The sequence below is a fragment of the Parasteatoda tepidariorum genome, chromosome 4 (assembly GCF_982258835.1).
Source record: "Parasteatoda tepidariorum strain Cologne lab strain chromosome 4, Ptep-v5.0, whole genome shotgun sequence".
NCBI classification, from domain to species: domain Eukaryota; kingdom Metazoa; phylum Arthropoda; class Arachnida; order Araneae; family Theridiidae; genus Parasteatoda; species Parasteatoda tepidariorum.
The window spans coordinates 122,703,470-122,725,505 of NC_141758.1; the positions used below are offsets into that span (position 1 = coordinate 122,703,470).

At 27.8% G+C, this 22,036-nt stretch overlaps 1 protein-coding gene and 1 long non-coding RNA gene across 7 annotated transcripts in view; both read left to right on the top strand.

The window, feature by feature from the left end:
- LOC107442806 (uncharacterized) overlaps nucleotides 1-22,036 on the top strand; it is a 194,239-nt gene that overhangs the window by 139,024 nt on the left and 33,179 nt on the right. The gene's annotated exons all lie outside the window — the stretch shown is intronic.
- Nucleotides 270-3,865, top strand: LOC122273490 (uncharacterized). Its single transcript, XM_087162045.1, has 4 exons — nucleotides 270-1,039; nucleotides 1,831-2,057; nucleotides 2,717-2,919; nucleotides 3,203-3,865. The coding sequence occupies exons 1-4, from the start codon at nucleotides 1,017-1,019 to the stop codon at nucleotides 3,692-3,694; spliced, it is 945 nt and encodes a 314-aa protein (XP_087018171.1). The 5' UTR covers nucleotides 270-1,016; the 3' UTR covers nucleotides 3,695-3,865.

Here is a 22,036-nt window from a genome sequence, read left to right on the forward strand (position 1 = left end):
TCAGCATTATTGAAATCAATTTCTATATTAATTAACATTTGTGATAAAGTACATAACATTTTAGAACAAAATAAGGATGTTTTACATACAGTAAATTAAAATGCATGGCTGCTAGCATTACCCGAGAAATACCACGTAGAGGTCGCCATGCTGCATTTCTAATCGGGGAGTTTTGATTTTGACAGTTTCCCTTGCTTACTGCCAATAGAAGTTTCAATTAAATTTTTGCCAAAAAACATTTTTTTCTGCAAAGCTCTAAGAAATTAACACTAAGCATTTAGAATTTCTTTGAAAACGCAATTATAGATTTGGCATCTTGGAGCAATTACTGAAAGGCTGTCAAATGACTTAACTCTTGACAGGCCAACATAAAGTTGTCCGTAACTAAAAACTTGTTTAGTCAATACTAAACTGATTTTCTCAAAAGTCTGACCTTGTGACTTATTTATAGTCATGGAGAAGGCCAGCCTAATTAATTCCTAATTGAGTTTAAATTAAATATTATCATGTTATAAGGGCATGAATCTGAACTGAACAACCTGATAATGCTAACTCTGGTTATTGTTTCCGTTTTTAAAAGCGCTATATGTTGAGCCACCTCATGTGACATTTGCCATGTGACATTTTTATTAGCAATCATTGGTCGATTTTCTAACGTTGCCATTCGGGGAGTTGCAATGAGGCTTTTTTTTGGTGCCGTGTAAGAGAAATATATATATAGATTTTAAGTTTTTATTCTAGTTAGAGTTAAAGCCATATCACATGTGCAGAAATTCGCCCAACACAACACACAACTTTCGTTCAACACAACAGTATGCAAAACTTTTAGCGCAACTTGGAAGTAGAATCATCGTGTGATATGCCAAACGAAGTTGAAGCAACTTTTTTCCTCCTCTTCGAAAAAGTTTGACCAACATTTCGCACAACAACGCTTTCGACCAATCAGGTGAGAGCAGTCCACAACATTTCTTTCAAGAGAAAACAAGATGGCCGATTTGTGATAGTCTTCGTTGTTGATGTCAAATATTTGTTATTTCAGGTTAGTGTCAATACTTTATGTTTAATGTTTTTTTGATTCAATTATGATTCAATTCTAAAGAACTTATTAAAATACTTTTGAGCAATAAGGTTATTGCATAGCTTATTTTTCAAAACGGCGATAGATTTTCTACGCCAAATTCGCCAATCTGAAGGAATATAAACAGGCGATGAATTTTAAGAGTTTAAATAATTTTTATTAGTTTCTGTAATTAATATAATTAGTTTCTGTTATAAATTTTATATTAAATAATGTGTTATCACTAAAATTTTCTGTAAACAGTGATTGTTTTTAATATGCTTTAATAGTATGGTTTTTCTGTGGAAGTTATATCATTTACGGAATTTTTATTATTGATTCCTCTTATTTGAAATATAGTTAGGAAATATAGTTTTTTTTAATTTAAAATAAAGTTTGATTTGGGATCGATGTAAATAATACCTTTTATATGAATTCTAATTTGTATCTGAAAAAATTTGCATGTTAATATTCTCAATATTATTCTTGTATGTATCGATTTATTTATACTTAATAAATCTCAGATGCTTTTGGATATTAGATAGTAGGACCCTATTTTGAATATTTCTGAATATTAGCTACTTTAATCTTATTAAAATTGAATTAAATTTTTATTTAACCTAAAATTATTTTAATGTATACTTGATTTTTCTTTTATTTTAAGATGGTTTGTTTAGATTTAATAACTAAAGAAAATTTTATTCTCATATTTGAATTGTTGTGAACAATATTTCATTATTTTTCTCTATCAGTAATGTTTTTGTGTATTACAGAAATATGGCAACTTCAAAAATAAATAAAAAAGCAATGGCAGCCGAAGGCTTTAAATGGCTGGCTGAGATGGAAAGCACTTTCATAGAGCTGTTCAGAAAATATGAAAATATTTGGAATGTTAAAAATCCTTTATATAAACACAGAATGCTTCGACGAGTCAGTTTCGACGAAATTAGTAAGAAGTTGGTTCTAGATTATCCTCTGCATGCAGCAGAATTTACAATTGGTGAGTATTTAAATCTTGATTAATAGTTTTTACATTGTGATTATATTTGAAGTGACACATATAATTAAATTTTATGTTAAAAACTAAAATGAGCTTGTAAAAAATGGATGCTAAACATTAATTTATTTTTATATGATATCAATAATATCAATTTGTGCAGTTGCAGAAAAGTGTGAATAAATTACACCTTAAAATACATTAAAACCACTTAAAATACATTACAAACTTAACATTTTCTTTCGTTAAGGTTTCATTAAAATAATAAAAGTAAAATACCAATCTTAATATTGATTTCCTTGCTCAATTTGAATATAATCAGCATATGTGATTTTTTGTATTAAATGTTATGTAGTATGTTAACAATGAAAAAAAATTTTAAGTTTCTTTTTTATATTAATGAATAGAGAAAAATCATAACTGTAATGTGGCATAAAATTCAAAGAATTTTATTATTGTGGGATATACATATATTCAAACAAGATGCATTCAAAATATAAGCTAACATGTGTACATACCCCCAAATTTTTAAATTAAAACAGCATTAACACTCGATCAAAATATCCGTACATAGATAGATACATCCAAATATTATGGAAAATGTCATGATATTGTCAAACCTTCCTTTTATTTTACTAACTTTAGCTCTTTTTTTTTTATAGAAAAGCTACAAAGCAAATATTCCAAGCTAAAGTATCAGTTTCAGCGGAATATGAAAAAAATTAAACATCTTAAAAGTGGTTCTGGCTGTGAAAGCATCACTGTGCTATGGATGCATTTTAATGCTCTTCAATTCCTTGATGGAGTTGACGAGGCAGACGACAGCTTCTCTACTTTGGATGGTGATAATAATAAATCGACCCAGGTATAATTTTATAAGTTTCCTATTTTATTTCAGTTTTAACTAAAACTGCTTTAACTAATTTTAGTTTTAACTATAATACTATTTTAAAGTTTAAGAAATTATTTTGTTACTTTTCCTGATTACAAAGGTCTATTTGTGATCATAGTAAATTATTGGTACTTGCTGTTCGAAAGTGTAAAGCGTCAGGTGTATAATTAAAATGTTTCATGAAAACCACTATTAATGCATTAAAATTAAAATTATAATAACTAAACAATTAATGCATTAAATTTTTTTTTTTCAGAACGAGCTGACCTTCATACATAATAAAGATGAATCCATTTCACATTCTGCCGGGATTGATCCTGATGTGAGCTTCATTTCAATGGAATGTTTTGAGGATGACGAGAGAATTCCGGAAGAGTGGAGGGATTTTGCAGAGGAACCAGAACCCTCATCGTGTGAAGTTTCTTCTCCAAAAACAAACCTGCCAGAACCTCCAATTGATTCAACACAGAAGTTCAACACTGGTGAAACTTCTACAGGAGAAAATCACCAGGGCGTTTATAAGCGAGCAGCTTATAAACGCAAAAGAAAATCAACTACAACTTCCGGTGATGATTTTCTTGAAGAAGCTGTAAAAGCATTGAAAAAAATTCCTCCTAAGCAGGACGATTCCATGGAGGACGCTTGCGGGAAGTACATTGCCCACATTCTTAAATCAATTCCTGATTTGGAAAAGCGACAGAAAGCACAAAAAAAACTCATGAAAACAGCATTTAAATTTTTATTGTAAATATTAAGATTGTATTAAAAGGTTTTAATCTACTCAATTTGCTTGTATTTTTTTTATTATTAATTTTATGAAGATATCGTGAATTGATTCAAATTAATTTAATTTTTTGTTTATCTTTCAGGCCTGAAATCTACTTGTGTATAATACATACAATTTATTAAAACAATGTTTTCTCTATTTTTAAAAATTAAACTATTATTGCGTAATTTTTGAACAATCGCTTGAAATTACAGTTGATGCTTGTTTCATTGTTTTCTAACAAAGTATAATTAGTTTATCTTCTGAATTAAAAGTGACGTTAGTGATTCAGAATAAAAAAAATAAATAAATCCTTAAATAAACTATATATCAAGTATATACCAAATAAAAAATATTTGTAAAATTGTTATTGGAAGAAATCCTTATTTAAAATTCAAATTAGCTTATACAATAGCAGTTCTGTAGTTTCTCCTAAAAGGAAAAATGTTAAAGTGTGTTGTATTTAAATTGTTCAAGCCAATACAATATACTACTTCAAGATTGTATTAAAAGAGGTTAAAAAATTATTTATTTGATCACAAAAAATATAAGTACAATCATTATAGAATATATAAAAATTTATTTACAAGTAGATATGTACAATTGATTGGAAATAAGTATATACAGTCAAACTTTCATAGAAACAAAAAATTTTGTAATATTATAAATATCCAGGATAAAAAATTTAACATTTTTAAAAATTTGGACATATTGACGATATTGATAGTTTTATACTTTCATTTAAAAAATAGCAAATCGATGAAAAAATATTGTTGGTACGAAAATTGATACAACTGCATGTAAAATAGATTTAGTGTAAATCGCACATGTCCTCCTGCCAAGGAACAGCACCAGACCCATTGAAAAAATTGAGAAATTTTGTCCTGATTGCCTTGGCAACAAAGGACCCCTTTCTCCCATCCTTAGCCAGAGAAATTAATGGTTTTGTATCATTTCTCCAGCTGCCTTGGAGAATTTTCTTTTGGGCTAGGTCTTCTCGATCTAAGCTGGGTATCGGAGAATACAGCTCAAGGCATCTTGACCTCAAGAAATTGTGTAGTGAGCATGCAGCCAAAACAATTTGTTTTGCCTTAGCAGGACCTGTCAAAATCGGAGTTTGAAAAATGCGAAATCGAGAAGCCAAAATGCCAAACGCATTCTCCGATACCCTTCGAGCTCTAGACAGCCTATAGTTGAATATCCTGCACGTTAAATCCAGGAATTTCCCCGGATACGGCTTTAGAAGATACTCCTCCAAGGGAAAGGCGTCGTCTGCCACAATCACAAAAGGAGCAGGTTCCTCTGTGTCTGGGAGAAACTGCCACCCTGGAAGGTTCAGGTTTTTTTGCTCAATACTATTTTTCAGAGTACTCTTGTGAAAAACTCCACCGTCACTAACTCTTCCATTGGTACCAATGTCCACGTAAATAAATTTTAAATTGGCATCCACCAAGGCTAGCAGTACGATACTATTAAAATTCTTATAGTTATAATAAAGTGATCCAGAATTGGGCGGAGGAACAACGCTGATGTGTTTCCCATCAAGCGCTCCAATGCAGTTTGGAAAATTCCACAATCTATAGAACTCGTCAGAAATTTTTAGCCACTCTTCCGAGTTATCTGGAGCCTTAATTTCCTCTTTTAACACAGAGAAAATAGCCGTGCAAAATAGCCGTGCAAACAGCTGGAATTATTCCAGATATGGTGTTTTGTGCCACCCTAAACTGGAAAGCTAGAGAACTTTGAGTCTCCCCTAAGAAAAAAAAATTGGAATTACAATTAAACAATATCAATATTTTTATATAGCACACAAATATTTTGCTGTATGAAAGCAAAGGGTTGTGAAGTGTTTAACAAAATTATAATTGATAGCAAAATTTTAATAAATAAAAAAAAAAATTTCCAGTTAAATACACCAGTACTTATATCGATTATATAAGCTGGTGGCTCAATTTTTAAAAAAAATTCATAACCAAATAAGTCATGTCTTGAACATTTTAAGGTGAATCTCATCAACGTTGATTAAATAAACATTTTCGGTTACAATTCACTTGCTCATACAAATGATTTAAAATAGATTAATAATTGGCATTGAATATATTTACTTTCTCATTGGATTCAAATCATAAAACCCCTGACTGTGTAACCGCTACAAGATACCAGAAACACATAAAAAATATTAAACAATTTCAATTTTCAAACCATTCTTTTATAAACATGAAAGAAAAAAAAAGGTCAACCATAGGATTAATAACAGGGTGGCCACTCAAATCAGATTTCAAATTTCCCTGATTTTTCCAGGTTTTCCAGATAAAAATCTTAAAATTTCCAGGTTTTTGTTTCGTTTTTCCTATAAAGTGTAGGATGTGTACAAGAAAAGTGTCATTATTATAAAATATTTTATTCAAAATGCTACTTTTTTTAACATATCATCTTGAAAAAAAAATTTTTTTTTGACAATTTGGCAAGATATTTTATTTATTTTTCAAATGTTTTCAAAATTTTGAATCAAAAATCATGTATTGACCAACAAAAGAGTAAAATGAAATATTAATATATAGTTGGTTCCTACAAAAAATTTTTTTAAATATATGTTATAAAAGGTTAAAATGAAATTGAAAAAATTAGCATTAATGCAACAATTGTAACAATTTATCGACAAACATTGCTGTTAGCGATTGTAAAAAAAAATGAGCGATTGGTTGGTTTGCTGAGAAAAAATAATTCACAGATTTCTTTGAATGGAAGTAGAAAAGCTTTTAGAAAAAGAGTGCAATATAAAATCTATTATTATTAAATTATAACCAACGATTTTTGAAGAATTTTATAAAGTTAAAAATACAAAAACATTTTGTCAAAATAGAAAAAAAAATTACCGCCAAAGTATCGGAACAAACTTGAGCTATAAATGGACTCAGCTCAAGGACAGAATTTAAAAACAGAAACTAATATCCTAATCTCTTTTTCCATCTCCACCAGAATCTTTCCTAAATTGCACAGTCCCATAGCAGTCAAAGGTTTCTGCATTTGTTTAGCAACCGTGGGAGAATTTTATGTGGTATTCTAGTTTGACAAAGCTGTAAAAAAATTCCCTGATAATTCCAGGTTTTCAAGGTTTTCCAGGGGGGTGGCCACCCTGAATAATGGTACTATGAGTCCAATCATTGCTATTGATTTCCAATTAAAACTAAATCTTACAAATTGGTCATATTTACCTGTTGCTAGGTATCTCAGGGTAATTGCTAACCTTTCCCCAGCTGGTATAGCTTCACGCATGCATGTATTTGTTTTGCTTATCATTGGTTCGACTTTCTTCAGCAAATACTGAAAGCTATCGGTATCCATTCGTAAATACCTCCTGTAGCTTTCCTGGTCCTGAAATAAAAGTAAAATAATTTATAATAAAAACCAATCAGCAAAAGAACCCATCTTCTAAATTAAATTTTTCCTACCACAATCTAGCAGGTACCAAAAAAAAATTTAATACAAATAATATTTTGCTGAAAACATTTGGTAAAAAGTAAACATTTATAAATTTAAACTAATAATTTCACAAATATATGAATAACAAGATATATGAACAGGAAATTAAAGTAATTCTCGAAACCACTTTCTTCCCTTTTAGTTATTGCAAAGACATATACTTTATTTATATAACAATAGAGTATCTATAACTCCCTACAACAGCGGCAGTGCTCAATGTTTTTGACTCTTGTGACCTAAACAACTAATAAGATTTAAGCAAATATCCTACAAAACATTGTCCAAATTCAATAATTAATACACATAATTTTGTTACTAATAATTCCACCCCCTCCCCAAAAAAAATCAATATGGTTACTATGCTACTCCCATCACCATCATCAGCCTGTTAGCAACGGGAAGCCACTTTTTAGTTTTAAAAATATACAAAATACAGATACAAAAAAATTTAAAACATAACTATGCTAATAAATATTTCCTTTTCTATTTTATTGAACTTCTGAAACATTTCAATATCCATATAAATAATTTGTTTTGTCGGAAAATCAACAGTTAATAATTTTCTTATTATGATTTAAAAACGAAGACAACATTACAATACTTAAAAATTTTATCGCGAAATTTGTTTACTGTGATAAAATATATTAAAGCAAAATACATGTAAAAAATCATTATTAATTTGGAATAGTACAGAGTTATTATTGATCGTTCAATATACAGAACGGTACAAATAAAATTCATGAATAATTATAACTAAATTCAAACAAAAGCTCATTAAAATTATTTTCAATTCAAGTATAAAAAATGTTTAATTCAGATTTCAAAATGAACATTTTGTATTCCGTTTACTATACAACACTTAACTAAGTGAATTTCCTAATCAATAACACGTAGTTATTATAAAATTGAGAAACAGAAAGATTTTTAATAATTTAAAAAAGCAAGTGCTATGATTTAAATAAAAAACAAAAATATTCTTACTTCAAGAGCCAGTTCTCTCAGCAGATTTTCATAACAACCCAGCCGTTTTCTTCTTAGAAGCCATTTTCTTGCCCAACATTTCTTTCTCTTCTCTTTTTCTTTAATTATCGATCCATAAATTACTAAGGCTGGAATTGATAAATATGCGAGATCCATTGTAAAATAATACACAGACAACAATCGCCAGGTAAAGAATACTGATTTTCACCTATGAAGAATCGTAGATCGACTGTAGGGGCGCTAAATAGCCGGGATAGAAGGAAGGTATCGGCGCGGTTACGATAAACATTTTCATGAACTTTGGCAACCCTAGAACAACTTTTTCCGACTGAATGTTGGATGAAAAGTTTATCTCGCTGTTGCGTTGTGTGTTGAGTTGGGTGAATTTCTGCACGTGTGATATGGCTTTAATACTATTTATGTTTGCTTGTTTTTTGAAGAAAAAAACTCTTAGTGTAACTTATTAATGTTGCTACTTGTCCCTTTTGCTGACTTTTTTTTTCTCTTTCTCAAAACTGCAATTTCCAAACACAGGTTACATACTTTTTTTAAAAACTATTTCTCCTATGAACTTGAATTTTGATGCACACAAATACTTTTCATTTTTATTAATTTAAGAGATGCTTTTTTGCCCAAATGGTTATAGGAAATAACATCATTAATAAAATGGCGTTGCGACCGTTTCTGACAGTTCCTTTAGTGACCCTTTATAATTACAATTTTCTGGCAATTTATAAAATTTATTAAACAGCAATAAAAATTATAGAAAATTGGTAACTTAAATTTGATCTCCAAAAAGTTTCGTTTGCTTGACCGCTAAAAAATGCCAACAGTTTTTCGCTGATTTTTGACAACAAAAGAAAACTAAATGTTTGAATTTAATATCGAAATCAGAAAATTGACATCCAATAAATGTTTCGTAATTTCTCCACAAAAAAAGGCATAATAATCTTCAAAATAAATTATAGTTAGTTTTCGACGAAAAAGAACAGACATTTAAATTTCGCCTTCAAATTTAAGCCAAGTTTACGACATTGTTAATCCAAATAAAATATTCATTTGTTAAAAACAGTTTTGGATTAAATAAATTTTTAACTATATTTTGGCTTACAAAATAATTCATTTTTACTTTCAAACAGCTCGTTGCTGGAAATTATTAGTACATATTAAACTGCCAAAATTTTTTTATTCTACCCGCAAAATAATATGGCGCAACAAGAGAGAACTATAAAACTTTTTGTCCTTGAAATAACAGTTTGAATTTTGTCTTCAACTGTTAGCCTATAGTAGTAAACCTTTATCCCACCAGAAATGGTGTCTTCAAACTGTTGGTCCATAGTTAGCATTTGTTAGCAGTGTAGCATTTGTCTGTGTATTCTAAAAAAACTCCAAGCCAGGTGGATTTTATTAAGGAAACAGTCTTTTATTTAAATAGCTTTTATTGACTTTTTTTAATTTTTTAACTTACTGCAGAGAAGATTGTGCTCCGGAAAAAAATCCGGATTTCCAGATTTTTCTCAAACCGCGATCCCGAAATCCAAGGTCCAAAAGTTTAGAGAAATCAATCACATATATGTATAAAAATTCTTGTATACAATTTTATTTAGAAATATTAGAATTGGAATTTATACTTGGCATCTCTTTCATTTGTAAATATTTTTTCTGGTAGAATAATAAATGTGATTAGTGATAAAAATAAACCTATTCATAATTATTAATTTAAATTATGCTGCATATTATTTATTTAGAATTTCATGTTCTGAAAATATCAGTGATTTAAATTTATAAAACCAATATTTTTTTTTAAAAGCAGCATTAATGATTTTACTCAAGAAATTTTCAGGATTTTTGAGTTGGGCTCACAACTTTTTTGTCCATTGTGTATAGACATATTGCCTATTGTATTCAAATTGAATTTATTGATTATTTATAGTTTTCAATTAATAGTAATTTTTATGATGTAATAATGCATCAGACGTCTACTGCTGCTGCTCACAATAATTCCTGTTAAAATGATACAACAGACGTGACAGAAACAATCAGTATCTTATCTACTACAAGTTGTTTGATACAATGATTTAAAAGATATTTTCATGTCTTCAAATTGCAGAAGTTCAAATTTTATTTTTTTGAAGTAAAACTTCGTTTTTAGAAATAAGTGAATAATTTAAATTTTTATGAATTTATATACATCAAGTACAGTGTGCAAAAAAAATCAAACCACTGTGCATAACTTTTTGTCCAATGATCGGATTTTCTCGTTCTAGGACTCAAACTAAATGTTTCCGAGAGGAGACTTCAAACGTAGTAATTTGTGTGGACGATATTTTAAGTTACGAAATCATAAACAAAAACGTTCTTTCTCTGAATAAACATAACTTTTTTTTAACAGATTTTAATTTCTGACCCTCAAAATATAGGGGGGTGCCGCAATCTTTCCCAATATCAAAATAGATTATTAATAAGATTGCACTTCTTAAAATTTTTACTGTGCGAATAAACTTTAATAATACGGATATTTTTTAATTTTTTCTGAAAGAAATTTCTTCCTAGTTAAAGTTATTTACTTTTTTTAATGGTACTTATTACACAAATAGTTAAAATGTTAGTAATGTATAGTAATCCTTTTTTTGTTGTTGCAATTCATCCCATTTACTTTAAAATCAGCCTAATCATTCTAAATATCAAATCATTAAATCATCAATCAAAATCAACAATTAAAATCAGCTAAATCATTCTAAATATATTACAGTCATGTTTTAATTCGTACTAGTTGTGCTTTACATTGCTCCTGCTTAAGCAAGTATTTTTCATAAATTGTGCTGAATCTTTTTATCAGGAGTTTTCTATAAAAATCTTGGATTTGTTAAAAGTACTAATTAAAATACATTTGGTTGTAAAATTTGAGAAATTGATCATTATAATTTCAAGTAGTTTAAAATTATTGTTCTTAACACTTCTAAAGTTAACATCTGTTTCTCCAATAAACTATCCGATTTTCAAATTATCATATCAAATCATACCATGTAATGTACAGTTCGCCAAAAAAAAGGAAAAAAAAGGTATGACTCTGAATAATTTTCGTTCTAATGATCGGATTTTCACCTAAATGTCTTTTCCTCATCTTTCCTGCCGCCCTTAACATAACAAGTTTAGTTTCCAATCTAATAATTTTAATTATTTCTGTTTCAGGCTATTAAATGTTATGTCCAAATAGATTTAAATTCTGGGGTTAATTGTCACGTTTCGATTGAGCATAAATGAAACATTAACATTCTTGTCTTTTTACAATGAAATAAAAGAGCAATTTCTATTTATGATTTCTAAAAAAAGTATATTAAAACTATTTGCTGAATTACAGCTATAAAATAGTTTGTTATCTAAACATCTCTTGATATATCTTATTTTAGTATTAACCCTTTGCTGTCGTATGTCTACTCTCAGCCACCAACACTTTTTTATCGTTCCAGACGTATGTCTGCTCTCAGCCACCCCAGCAAAGATGTTAGCCACAGCTTAATGGCCAACTACATATAATACGACACTGTGAAGATGTAAAGAGTAAAGATTGTTCTGAATGTCTAAACAGAAAAATTAAAGGCCAAGCTTATTATTTTTGCGACACATGTTCTCGAAAACCAGGGCTTCATATTGGAGACTGCTTTGAAAGATATCACACGATGGAGAACTATAAAATATAATTTATACTCAAAATTAAAACATATTATTGAGTCACATATATCTAAAGTTTACAAAAAGAATTAATAAATTTTATTTTTCCTTCATAATCTTGTATATTATGTATTACTGTTTGTTCAACGGGAAGTAATTCCGACCAGCATGACACCCATGTATAAACTTAATACGACAGTAAAGGGCTAAGAAAATTAATAAAAAAATAAAGTTAGAAAAACAACAATTTTTTATAATTATATTTTAAAAATGAAGCATGGTTTTGGAATCTTTTTACAATTTTCTATTTTTAGTGTTTGCTTTTTCTCAAAGTAAGGCATATCGAGCATTTTCCGGACAAATATAAAAATGTTTTTTTTTTTTTTAAAGGAGAGTTTTTAACTTTAAGCAAGTTTTATCAACATTAACCTTTTTAAGAGGATACTTTCTTAAAGTTTGTGGGCAAGAATAAGTTTGGACATCAAAGTAAAATTGTACGTACATAATGTTCATTCATTTAAAAAACAAAGCAATCTGTTACATATGCATTTACTTTTCATTTCTCAAAAAAACAATAATTTATTTTCATTTTTTGAAAAATTATTAGGAAGATCAGAGAGTAATGTCGTTTTGGTGCATTAAATATTCGTTAGTCTTAAGACTAACGAATGGAATTTAAAAACCAATTTATTTTTTTTCTTCATCCATTTCGATTCATTTTCGTTCCGGCATTGAAATTGTTGTTGCTAACGAGGGTGAATACATCATTGATTCAAAACAAAATCTTGATAACAAATATCAAATGCACCGAAACGACATTACCTTCTGATGTCCCTAATAGTATGCTCAGTAAATAGTCAGTAGTAAATAGTCAGTGTTTAGTATAGAATTTTTGATCAGCAGAATATTTTTAATTTCTTAACAAGATTTAATTCTTAGATAACTGACAATAAGTTTTCTTTTAATAAAAACTTGACAATAATTTAAAAAATAATTTTATTTTAAAGAAAACCTAAATTGAAAAAAAAATACAAAAATTATTAGTTTAATAAGAAAATAATATACGTGGTAGCGTAAAGAAAAAGATTTTGAGAAATGTTAAAGTTCAATTAAATAATTGATAAATAGTTCTGCAAAACACGCGCGGACAGGTAATTAAAAAAAATGTAAGATTAAGGCAATATATAAGATGTTGAGAAGTTTTACGATGCTTAAATATGTTGACTACGTATTCGTATTAATAATTCTAAAATATATACTGAAGAAATTGATAAATATATTATTCCAAATCAATGCATACGTATATATATTATTGAAATTGTATCAGTTATTGAAAAAAACAACTAAAAAACTAAAATTAAAAAGCTGATGAATAATCACATTCTATAAGAAACATGCTCTTATAAAACTCAGCATTCCTTAATATACTATTCTTATTTAATAAAATGTTTTATTCAAATCTCTTTATTAAATTACGAATAAGTTTTTAGACGATTAAAAATGAAACATCGTATTTTATAATTTAAAAAAAAAGGATTAGCAATCGGTTATTAACGAAAAAAATATGAAGTTTTACTCTACGCGCGTAAGTTAAATTTCTCGTAAATTATCTACTTTTAAATATTAATCATCCCTATTTAAATATTTCTTCATCTTCGACAAATTATTTTTTTAAAAACAATTTTAATTTTTCTCCGCTTCTTCTAAAAACGGTTGAAACTTCCGATTTTTTAGAGAAATACGAAGCTTAAAATGTTATAAAAATTATACCTCATAATTCAAATTTTTTTATCCTCAATTAAATAATAAAAAATAATAAGTAATTGTTAAAAATTATTTTTTTATGAAACTATCTTTGAGTAACTCATGAAACTATCTTTGAGTATCTTTTATGAGTGGGTGCATTTTTGTTTTTTTGAAATGATTAATTAATTTTTAAAATATGACTAAAAACGCAAAAAGTGAAATTAACATTAGGGAGTCCGAACTTAGGATCGCTCTCCTGACCAAACTATGGGGACCATATTTTTCAGATTGCGGCTACCCCCTGTATTTTGAAGGTTAAGAATCCAAATACGTAAAAAAAATATATATATTAATTCAGAGAAAGTTACGTTTCTGATTTCGTAACTTAATAGTTGTCATTAAATAATTAGCATATTTGAGCTCACCCCCCAAGAACCATTATGATTGACACTTAGTGCGAGAAAATATGATCGTTAGAAGGAAAGTTATTGAGGGTGATATATTTTTTTGAGCACTGTATCATTTAATTAAAACTATCAAGCTTCTTTTACGTCATCTGGTTTTTTGAAAAATATTTTGTTTTCGTAAAAGGGTGTGTTTTATTTATTTTAGTCGATCTTATTTTAGTGGTTTGAACAAAAAAAACGCACCAGCTTTGTATTATCTTGGCTTAAATCCGGCAACCCTGTTCGTCAGCTCACTAGCTAAAATGTAGTCATGGCAGAAATTGGTTTTACAAATTTTCTATAAACCTACCGTTTAAAAAAGCAGTAACAGGTGTTAACTAATGTTTTATTTGGAATTTTAGAAAGATAAGTAGAACCCAGACTCCCTCCAAGGGGTGTATACGGAGGATTAAAAATTAAAATATTACATTAAATATTTGTTGATTACAGCATAAATTGTAAGATGAAGTAAATGTTAGAATTTTCGAAAACAGAATATTGAATTTTCACTCAAAATCAGGGTTGGCAGGTTTTTGACATGTGACAGTTTTGGACGGTTTAAACAATGGTTTAAACCGTCACGTCAAAAACCTCACTGTCAAAAATGTCGAAAATGTCAAAAACCTATATTCATATGTGAAATTTAATTAATACATAAAATTTATATATTTTTTATAAAGGATAGCGTTTCTAAATATGTTCTAGAAAAAATAAATTTAAAATTTTGAAGAAAACACTTATATTTTGAATAGTAACCAAAATCTTGTACTTTTGAAAGCTCACATCTTTTGTAATATTATGTATTCATTTTCATGTGTTATTGAAAATCTGCAGTGATATTATTAAGAAATTTACTTATAACCAAATTTAGTGTATAGTATAGATTATACTAAAAATTTGACATTTTTAAAGATAAACATTACCAGTTTTGTACATTAGACATCTTTTAAAGAAAAATCTTTTTAATATTCTTTTAAATCTTCTTAATAATCTTTTTAACAAAAGACAATACAAATTTAAGTGCTTTCTGTTAAATACACAGAGTAGTTAGTGTCGATTTACAGTATATTCAGCCTATTCATTTACTATGCTGGAAATTTAGTTTATCCAAATACTTGTGAATTTCATTTTACTGAATACTATATAGTTTTGTTGAATATCTAAATATTCAGCTGTTGAATAATTACTTCTTGCTTTCAAGATATGCATTATTTGTATTCTTAATACAAGTGGGGGAAAAATTAAGAGGTAAAAATTGTTTTAAAATAATAAGTGTAATAATTATAAATAAATATAATAAACAATATGAAATATATTTATCATTATTCCCAAATATAACTACTTTTAAATTCAAATTAACATACTGGATAATAAAGATATTCGGTATAACATTAAAAAATTTTTTCATACACTTGTATCAAGTTTGTATTTATACAACATAACTTGTAAGTTCCTTATAAATATTAGTTATATGTTCCTTATATGTCAAAAATGCATAGTAATAAACTTTTAATTTTCTTAAGTATCAAAAAAAAATTTTTTTTTTCAAAATATAAATATTTAAAGAAATTTTGCAAAATTTTTCTGCACATGCATTTGAATATCAATTTCTGAGATTTTATATCTGTTATTTTACCTTAATTTTAATTAAAAAATATTTTAAAACCTGCTGATTACCTATAGTATAATTAATTTTCAATATAATGCATGGCAACTGTTGGTAGTTTTGAAGTTTATATATTTTCTTGGCAAACTTCAGTTTTTGACATTTTTGACGAGTTTTTGATGGTTTAACCCACTGACGGTTTTGATATTTTAATTTTGACCTCTTCCAAATGGTTGCAATATCTAGAAACTGCGGTTCCTGAAATAGCCACTTGCCTGTTCTAAAACCCCTTGCCAAACGGTAAGAGATAATTCCTCCCCCCTTACAATGGGAAACGGTGGTTTGAAGGGCCATTTTTCTCCTATTATTTACTTGACAGGTGGGGTGGTTTACTTCTTAAGGTGTTGTAATTATAGACTGTCCGCACTATTCACTTTGCTGAGGTCATTTTGAACATGAAATAAATACTTTTGCAGCCTGTTTGAAAATATTTCATATGATCTGTGAGTGAGCATGGAATCTCTTGCGGAAAAAAAAAGAAAAAGAAAAAAGTAAAATCTAGCGTTGCGTTTTAAAATTTGTTTTTATCAATATTTTTCTCTTTATCATATCATTGTCCTTTTTATTACAGTATTTTTTGTCGATAACGTAGAATATTTTATATAGAATACATCAAGATGTATCTAAAAATAATCCGGCATATTATGTAGAAGTGCAAGTGTTTAATTAATTTGGAGTAATCAACTTTCCCATTAATAGTATAAAGACAGAAATATTCTTTGAAGTTGTGCGAAATATTTCAAACAAACCTTTTTTAATAATTCATTTGCATTAAATCGGTTATTTAAAAAATGGCATGGGTATTTTTTTTCTAACTTTTTTTTTTTTTTTAGAATGAAATAATAAGTATTTATTCTAGAGATAAAGTAAGTATGGTAATAAAATTTCAGTTTTTATTTTTTCAACAATGCAAAGGTTTATTTAGAAGTTATAAAAATTGTAGTAAAACGAAAATAAAATATCTATTTTAATTATTAAGTCCATTCAACTAAAATTCATTTAATAAAAGTTTAAAATAATGATATCAATTCACGGCTCTCGTTTTTTCTACATTAAATAAATGTTATGACAGATGAATAAAGAGTATAGTTGTTATGCAATTCATTTCCTTTCTGTACAAATCTAAATTTATACCTAAAAACATAGCAAAGCCAATGCTAACTCGATTTAGTAAAATATGTGACTTATGCTCACTTTGAAATTATCTATTTAATTTCTAGATATGATGAAAGTTCGTATGAACACTTAGTAGCAAAATAAAAATTACTAAATATTTAGTTTTTGTTTCTTCAGCTGTTTAGACTTTAACTCTTTTAATTATTAACTTTACATATTTCATGAAACTATATCTCGTTCATTATAACTATTCAATAATACTTTTATATTTACTCCAGCACATTAATTTGTGTAATTTAAGTCCACTTTACCTTAATTGAGTTATTTTATTAGAGTTTGTTACAATCATCAGAAGTTGATGGTATATTTTTATAAATTTACTATCAACACATAATTAGTAGAGACTTTACTTTTAACATTTAGCTCCCTTATTTTCTCTTATATTTTTGTAAATCAGGGAGGGACATCAGATTGACTATATATTATAAATCCCAAAGCTTAGGGAGCAATTAGAGTTGAAAGTTAAATAAGCTTAATTTACATTTCTTAACACATCCCTTTATTTTCTTATAAAAAATAATGCGCAATAATTTATTTGAGATTTTTGTAAAACTTTTTTACTATTACTTGTCCTGAATACTCTATACTAAGAAACCTATTCCAGAACGTTTCTCTATCGTTTTCTACACATTGTTAAAGTTTCCCAGGGTTTCAAAAATTGTACGTTACTGTGATATATAGTTATGAATGAGTAGTTTTTCCATTCATTCAATTTCTAATGTTAGCTGCATGATATCTTCATTTTATTCATTCTAGTCAAGTTCAAAAACTTATTCATAAAAATCCTCGTTATCAGAGTAAATGGTACTGAAATTACAGTGCGCCGAAATGTCTGTATGTAGTAAGATGACAGTACTAAATCTTCCTTCTACTCACTGATACATGTTACTAGTAAACACCTTTCTATTCCTTATCTCGCTCCATACATAAGGTGACAAAAATGATTAAGTACTGCAACTGTACACTCATACAACAGTGCAAATAATACAATACAAATTCACTGTCAAAACATCAAAGGATATTTTTTCCTTCCATATTTTAATTCTCTTGTCTCCCGAAATTCCTTCTCATCGTTTTGCCATAAAATATATCAAATTTGCAATATATGTCAGTAAAAAAAAAATAGTAAAAGGTGAGTACAGAAACAGATTATATAAAATGACAAAACAATTTATAGAAGTTGAAAATACTTAAAGTAATAATATACTTAATGGGATATCTTCAGTCAACGATGTTAAGATAAGATGTGATTATACTACCTTTTGCTTCATTTTATTCATTAATTTTTTTTAATTTGATTCTTAGTTTCATAGTTTGTATCTTACTTTTATTTTTTATGTTTTGATTGTATCTCTGAAATTTAAGTAACTGAGATTTTAATAATTAAATTTTTTGAAATTTTTAAATTCATTTATAAAATTTTTTTACGTTGGGTAAATTTGTGTAAGTTTAATAACATTCATTTTCAATGATTAAAGCCATAAAAAATACCTGTTTTTGAATTGTACTCACTGTATCCATAATTATACATTCTCTTAAAATAGTAGCTGGAAATGAAAAAAATCTTACATTTGGCTGAAATAAGTTGAAAATGTCCCTAAGAAAAAAAAAATCGAAAATATTATCGCCTTTATTTATCGGAAACTATTTTAATGCTTTCGTTTCATTTTCAGATTTCGTCATTCATTACATAATTTAAGAAATTGTAAAAAAAATCATACTCTAAAATTCGTATATTATTCTATTATTATTAAATTAATTGAGCAATGATGGCTCAGTGGTTTAGGGAACTGAGCTATCATTATGAAGTACTAAGCTTCGCTTTTCGGCTAGCAGCCATCCCAGCTTCAGTTCGATGGGTACTAGCTTGTCAGGGAAGTAAAGGTTGCCTGTGCGTAAGGTAGATCATCCCGTCACAATTATGTCATTGTATGTGGAGCCTTAACTTCAATGAACCTCTGGATCACAGCAGACTGCTGCTGAATACTTGATTTAATTAATTATTATTATTAATAAATAAGTGTTAAAATTAATAAGTATTATAAATATTAAGAGCATATTTTGGGTAAACGAATTCTAAAAATAAGATCTTGTTAGTTTTAAATAATTTATAAAATTATAACAAATTTGTGTACATTACAATTCTTAAAATGTCACATTATTTTTTTTTATTATATATTAAAAATTATAAGCGATTATTTAAAAAAAAAATTTTTTTCTAATGTTATTTCAAGAGTTTGCACAAAAAGTTATAGAACTGCTTATTTCATTTCAAGGGTATGATAAATAAATTTAAACATCAAAAATAACATAACTGAAGGGGGGGGGGGTATCTTCAAGAGCAAAATGCGAAAAAACAAATTACGATACATTTCACCTAATATTAGATATGCAGAAACTTTTTGAAACTTCAACGTCACAATATTATTATACTGGTTATTATATAAAATTCCAAGGCAAATATTTATTAACTTTTTCAAAGGCCGTGATAAGTATACTTAACACCACTTTTTAAAGTCCATGGCGAGCTTTTTTTACCACTCTCAATTTAGGTTTCCATTCGTTAACAACTTCAGCTTTCTTGAAGCGCGTTTGAATAAAATTGGAAAACATTTATTAGTTTAAAAAAGCGTATAAAAGTTATAAAATACATATTTCTTTTTAAAGTTAGTAGCATTTATAAAATTTATTTTATAAATAACGAAAAATGAAAGTCAATGAATTCCTAATAGGTCGTGGTAAATATATTTACCTAACCTAAATGAGTTTTTTTTCCTTATATCAATTACTATTTTTTTGTCAATTTCAATTCTAAGAATACTTTAACTTACCTTTACTACAAAAATGGCCCATTAAAGGATTAAAGTAGCAAATTTCCAATGTGTTTGTATAAACTTAATTAGAGCAAATTAAGAGAAATACAAAATCATTTATTTACATCGATTTAAGAAAGAATAAAACATTTATTATTCGACAGTTTATTCGACATCGTATTATTCATCTTATTATTCGATATTATAATACTTTTAAGGTGGTACATTCCCAAGAAAAGTATGAATACCTTTCAAAGGAAATAAAATTTTATTACAAAAATTTTAGAAAATTATTTAAAATATTAATTAATTTATTACATTTCATGTGAAACCTGTGCATATATATAATTTAAATATATACACAAATTTCTGACAAAAAAAGAAAAACCTGAAAGCCCAGCTGTCAGATAATTGACATTTAATAATAATATACTCCCTTTTCTACGTTTAAATACCTTTGCACTACTTATTGATACTGATGAGTTTATGATTTTGATTAAACACTTTTCAGAGATTTCAGGGTGCTATGCTATCAGTTTACAACGTTTACATACCGATCATTCCTACTTAAATCAGCACCAAATTAGTTTCCAAATTCTTTTTCGAAGCTAATTTTGAAAAAAAAGTTGGTGCTAGACAAAATTGCTCTCACTCTGTCAAACAAATCCCATTTTTGTTACGATTCTTCCATAGGTAATCGCATAAAATGATATTTTAGTAAATGAATCATGAATTCAGTATTAGTATAATTTTACAGTTGTTGTTCTATTAAACTGCATCGAAAGTTATTTATAACTCAACTTTCTGGAAATGTGGCAACTGATTTGGGAGGGAGAGAATATAAAAAAATTTACATACGATCATATGAAAAAAAAAAGCATTTCGAAGTTAAGTGAGATGATGCTAACCAACCAGCAATTACATCCTTAACTAAATCTACTATTGAATCATTAATTCAATAATTAATGCCTTCCTCTAAAACTTGATAATACTTTGAAAGAATAAAAATTGAAACTGAATATTAAATATTAGTTTTTTAATCACTAACAAAAAAATCACAATTTAATATTAAAAAATGCTCCTTCAACCAGCAAAAAAAAAAAAAAAAAAAAAAAAAAAAAAAAAAAAAAAAAACAATAACGGGAAAAGCTACTATTATTTACTCGCTAAATACTCTATAAAAAAAAAGAAATCTAACTAAATGGAAAACTATTTAAAGATTTGAAGACAATACTATATGTAAATCATTTATAAGCATTATTTTCAAATATATCATTTTCTTATTTTTCATACATTTAGGTGAATCACTTTTACCGAGATTTATTGCACTATATTTTCAAAATTAAAATCAATCACCTGCACTGAGTCAATTTTAACCTCTTACTTTTTTTAAAATCAATTTTAATCTTTGCGAATTAACATTAGATGAAAATTAGTTCTATTTTGTCATGTAATTCTCTTCCCATACCGATTTCTTTATTTTTTTTCTTTCCTTTTTATACTAAAAAAAAATGTTTCAGTTAAATATATTCGAAAATCCTTTCGCATTTTCTTCGAAAGCAAACTCTATTGTGTATTGAGTATTTCTCATTTCTACCCTTCAGGTGATGGAGTGGACATCAATTAACCATAGCTGAGAAGGGAGTGAATTTCACGCCCATTTCCGCAAGTAAGGGGGAAAGCATTAGCGACTTTTCACGTGCATGGCCGTTTCGCCGGACAAAAATCAAGAGGCTTTTTTTACGTGCAGGACCATCTATAGGGGAAAAATGAAGGGAGGTTTTCTACGTTCACGACCATTTGCGAGCGTAAAAAAAAGTACGACTTTCTACGTGCAGAACCGTCGGTGGGTTAAACCAGTATTATTCCCTTGTCATGTCAAAAACCACTTTTTGACGTCAAAAACCCAACCTTGCTCAAAATGTTAACTTTTTGTAGAAATTTCGTTACTCTACTTTAATCCTTCAAAAAATTTCGTCCGGAAATCCAATAAAAAGATAATACAAAGATGTGTTTGGAAAATAAATTGAACTTATATTAACCCAACTCGAAATGATAAACCATTAAAATTGATAATCCATTGCTTGTTAGCTCACTCCTCTAATAGTTCATTTACCATGAAACAGAAGCTTATGAAAAGAATGCCCTTAACGTTTTTTTCTGGCCAACCTGTCAAACACTGACAAGTATTTATCGGATTTTAAACCACAAATTTTAATTTTTACATCGAATTTTAAGCCCATTGCAGGAAACAGATTACGTTAATCTAGGGATAGATGCAAAAAATTTTGGATTCGCCTTTTCATTTTAACCACTAAAGTCATTTGCAATAAAATGAGTT

Bases quoted from the DNA above. Each gene is read 5' to 3' on its own strand.
- LOC122273490 (XM_087162045.1), top strand. From the start codon at position 1,017: ATGTCAAATATTTGTTATTTCAG. The intron at 2,058-2,716 runs GTGAGTATTTAA...TTTTTTTTATAG, and splicing joins TGCAGCAGAATTTACAATTG to AAAAGCTACAAAGCAAATAT. The intron at 2,920-3,202 runs GTATAATTTTAT...TTTTTTTTTCAG, and splicing joins ATAATAATAAATCGACCCAG to AACGAGCTGACCTTCATACA.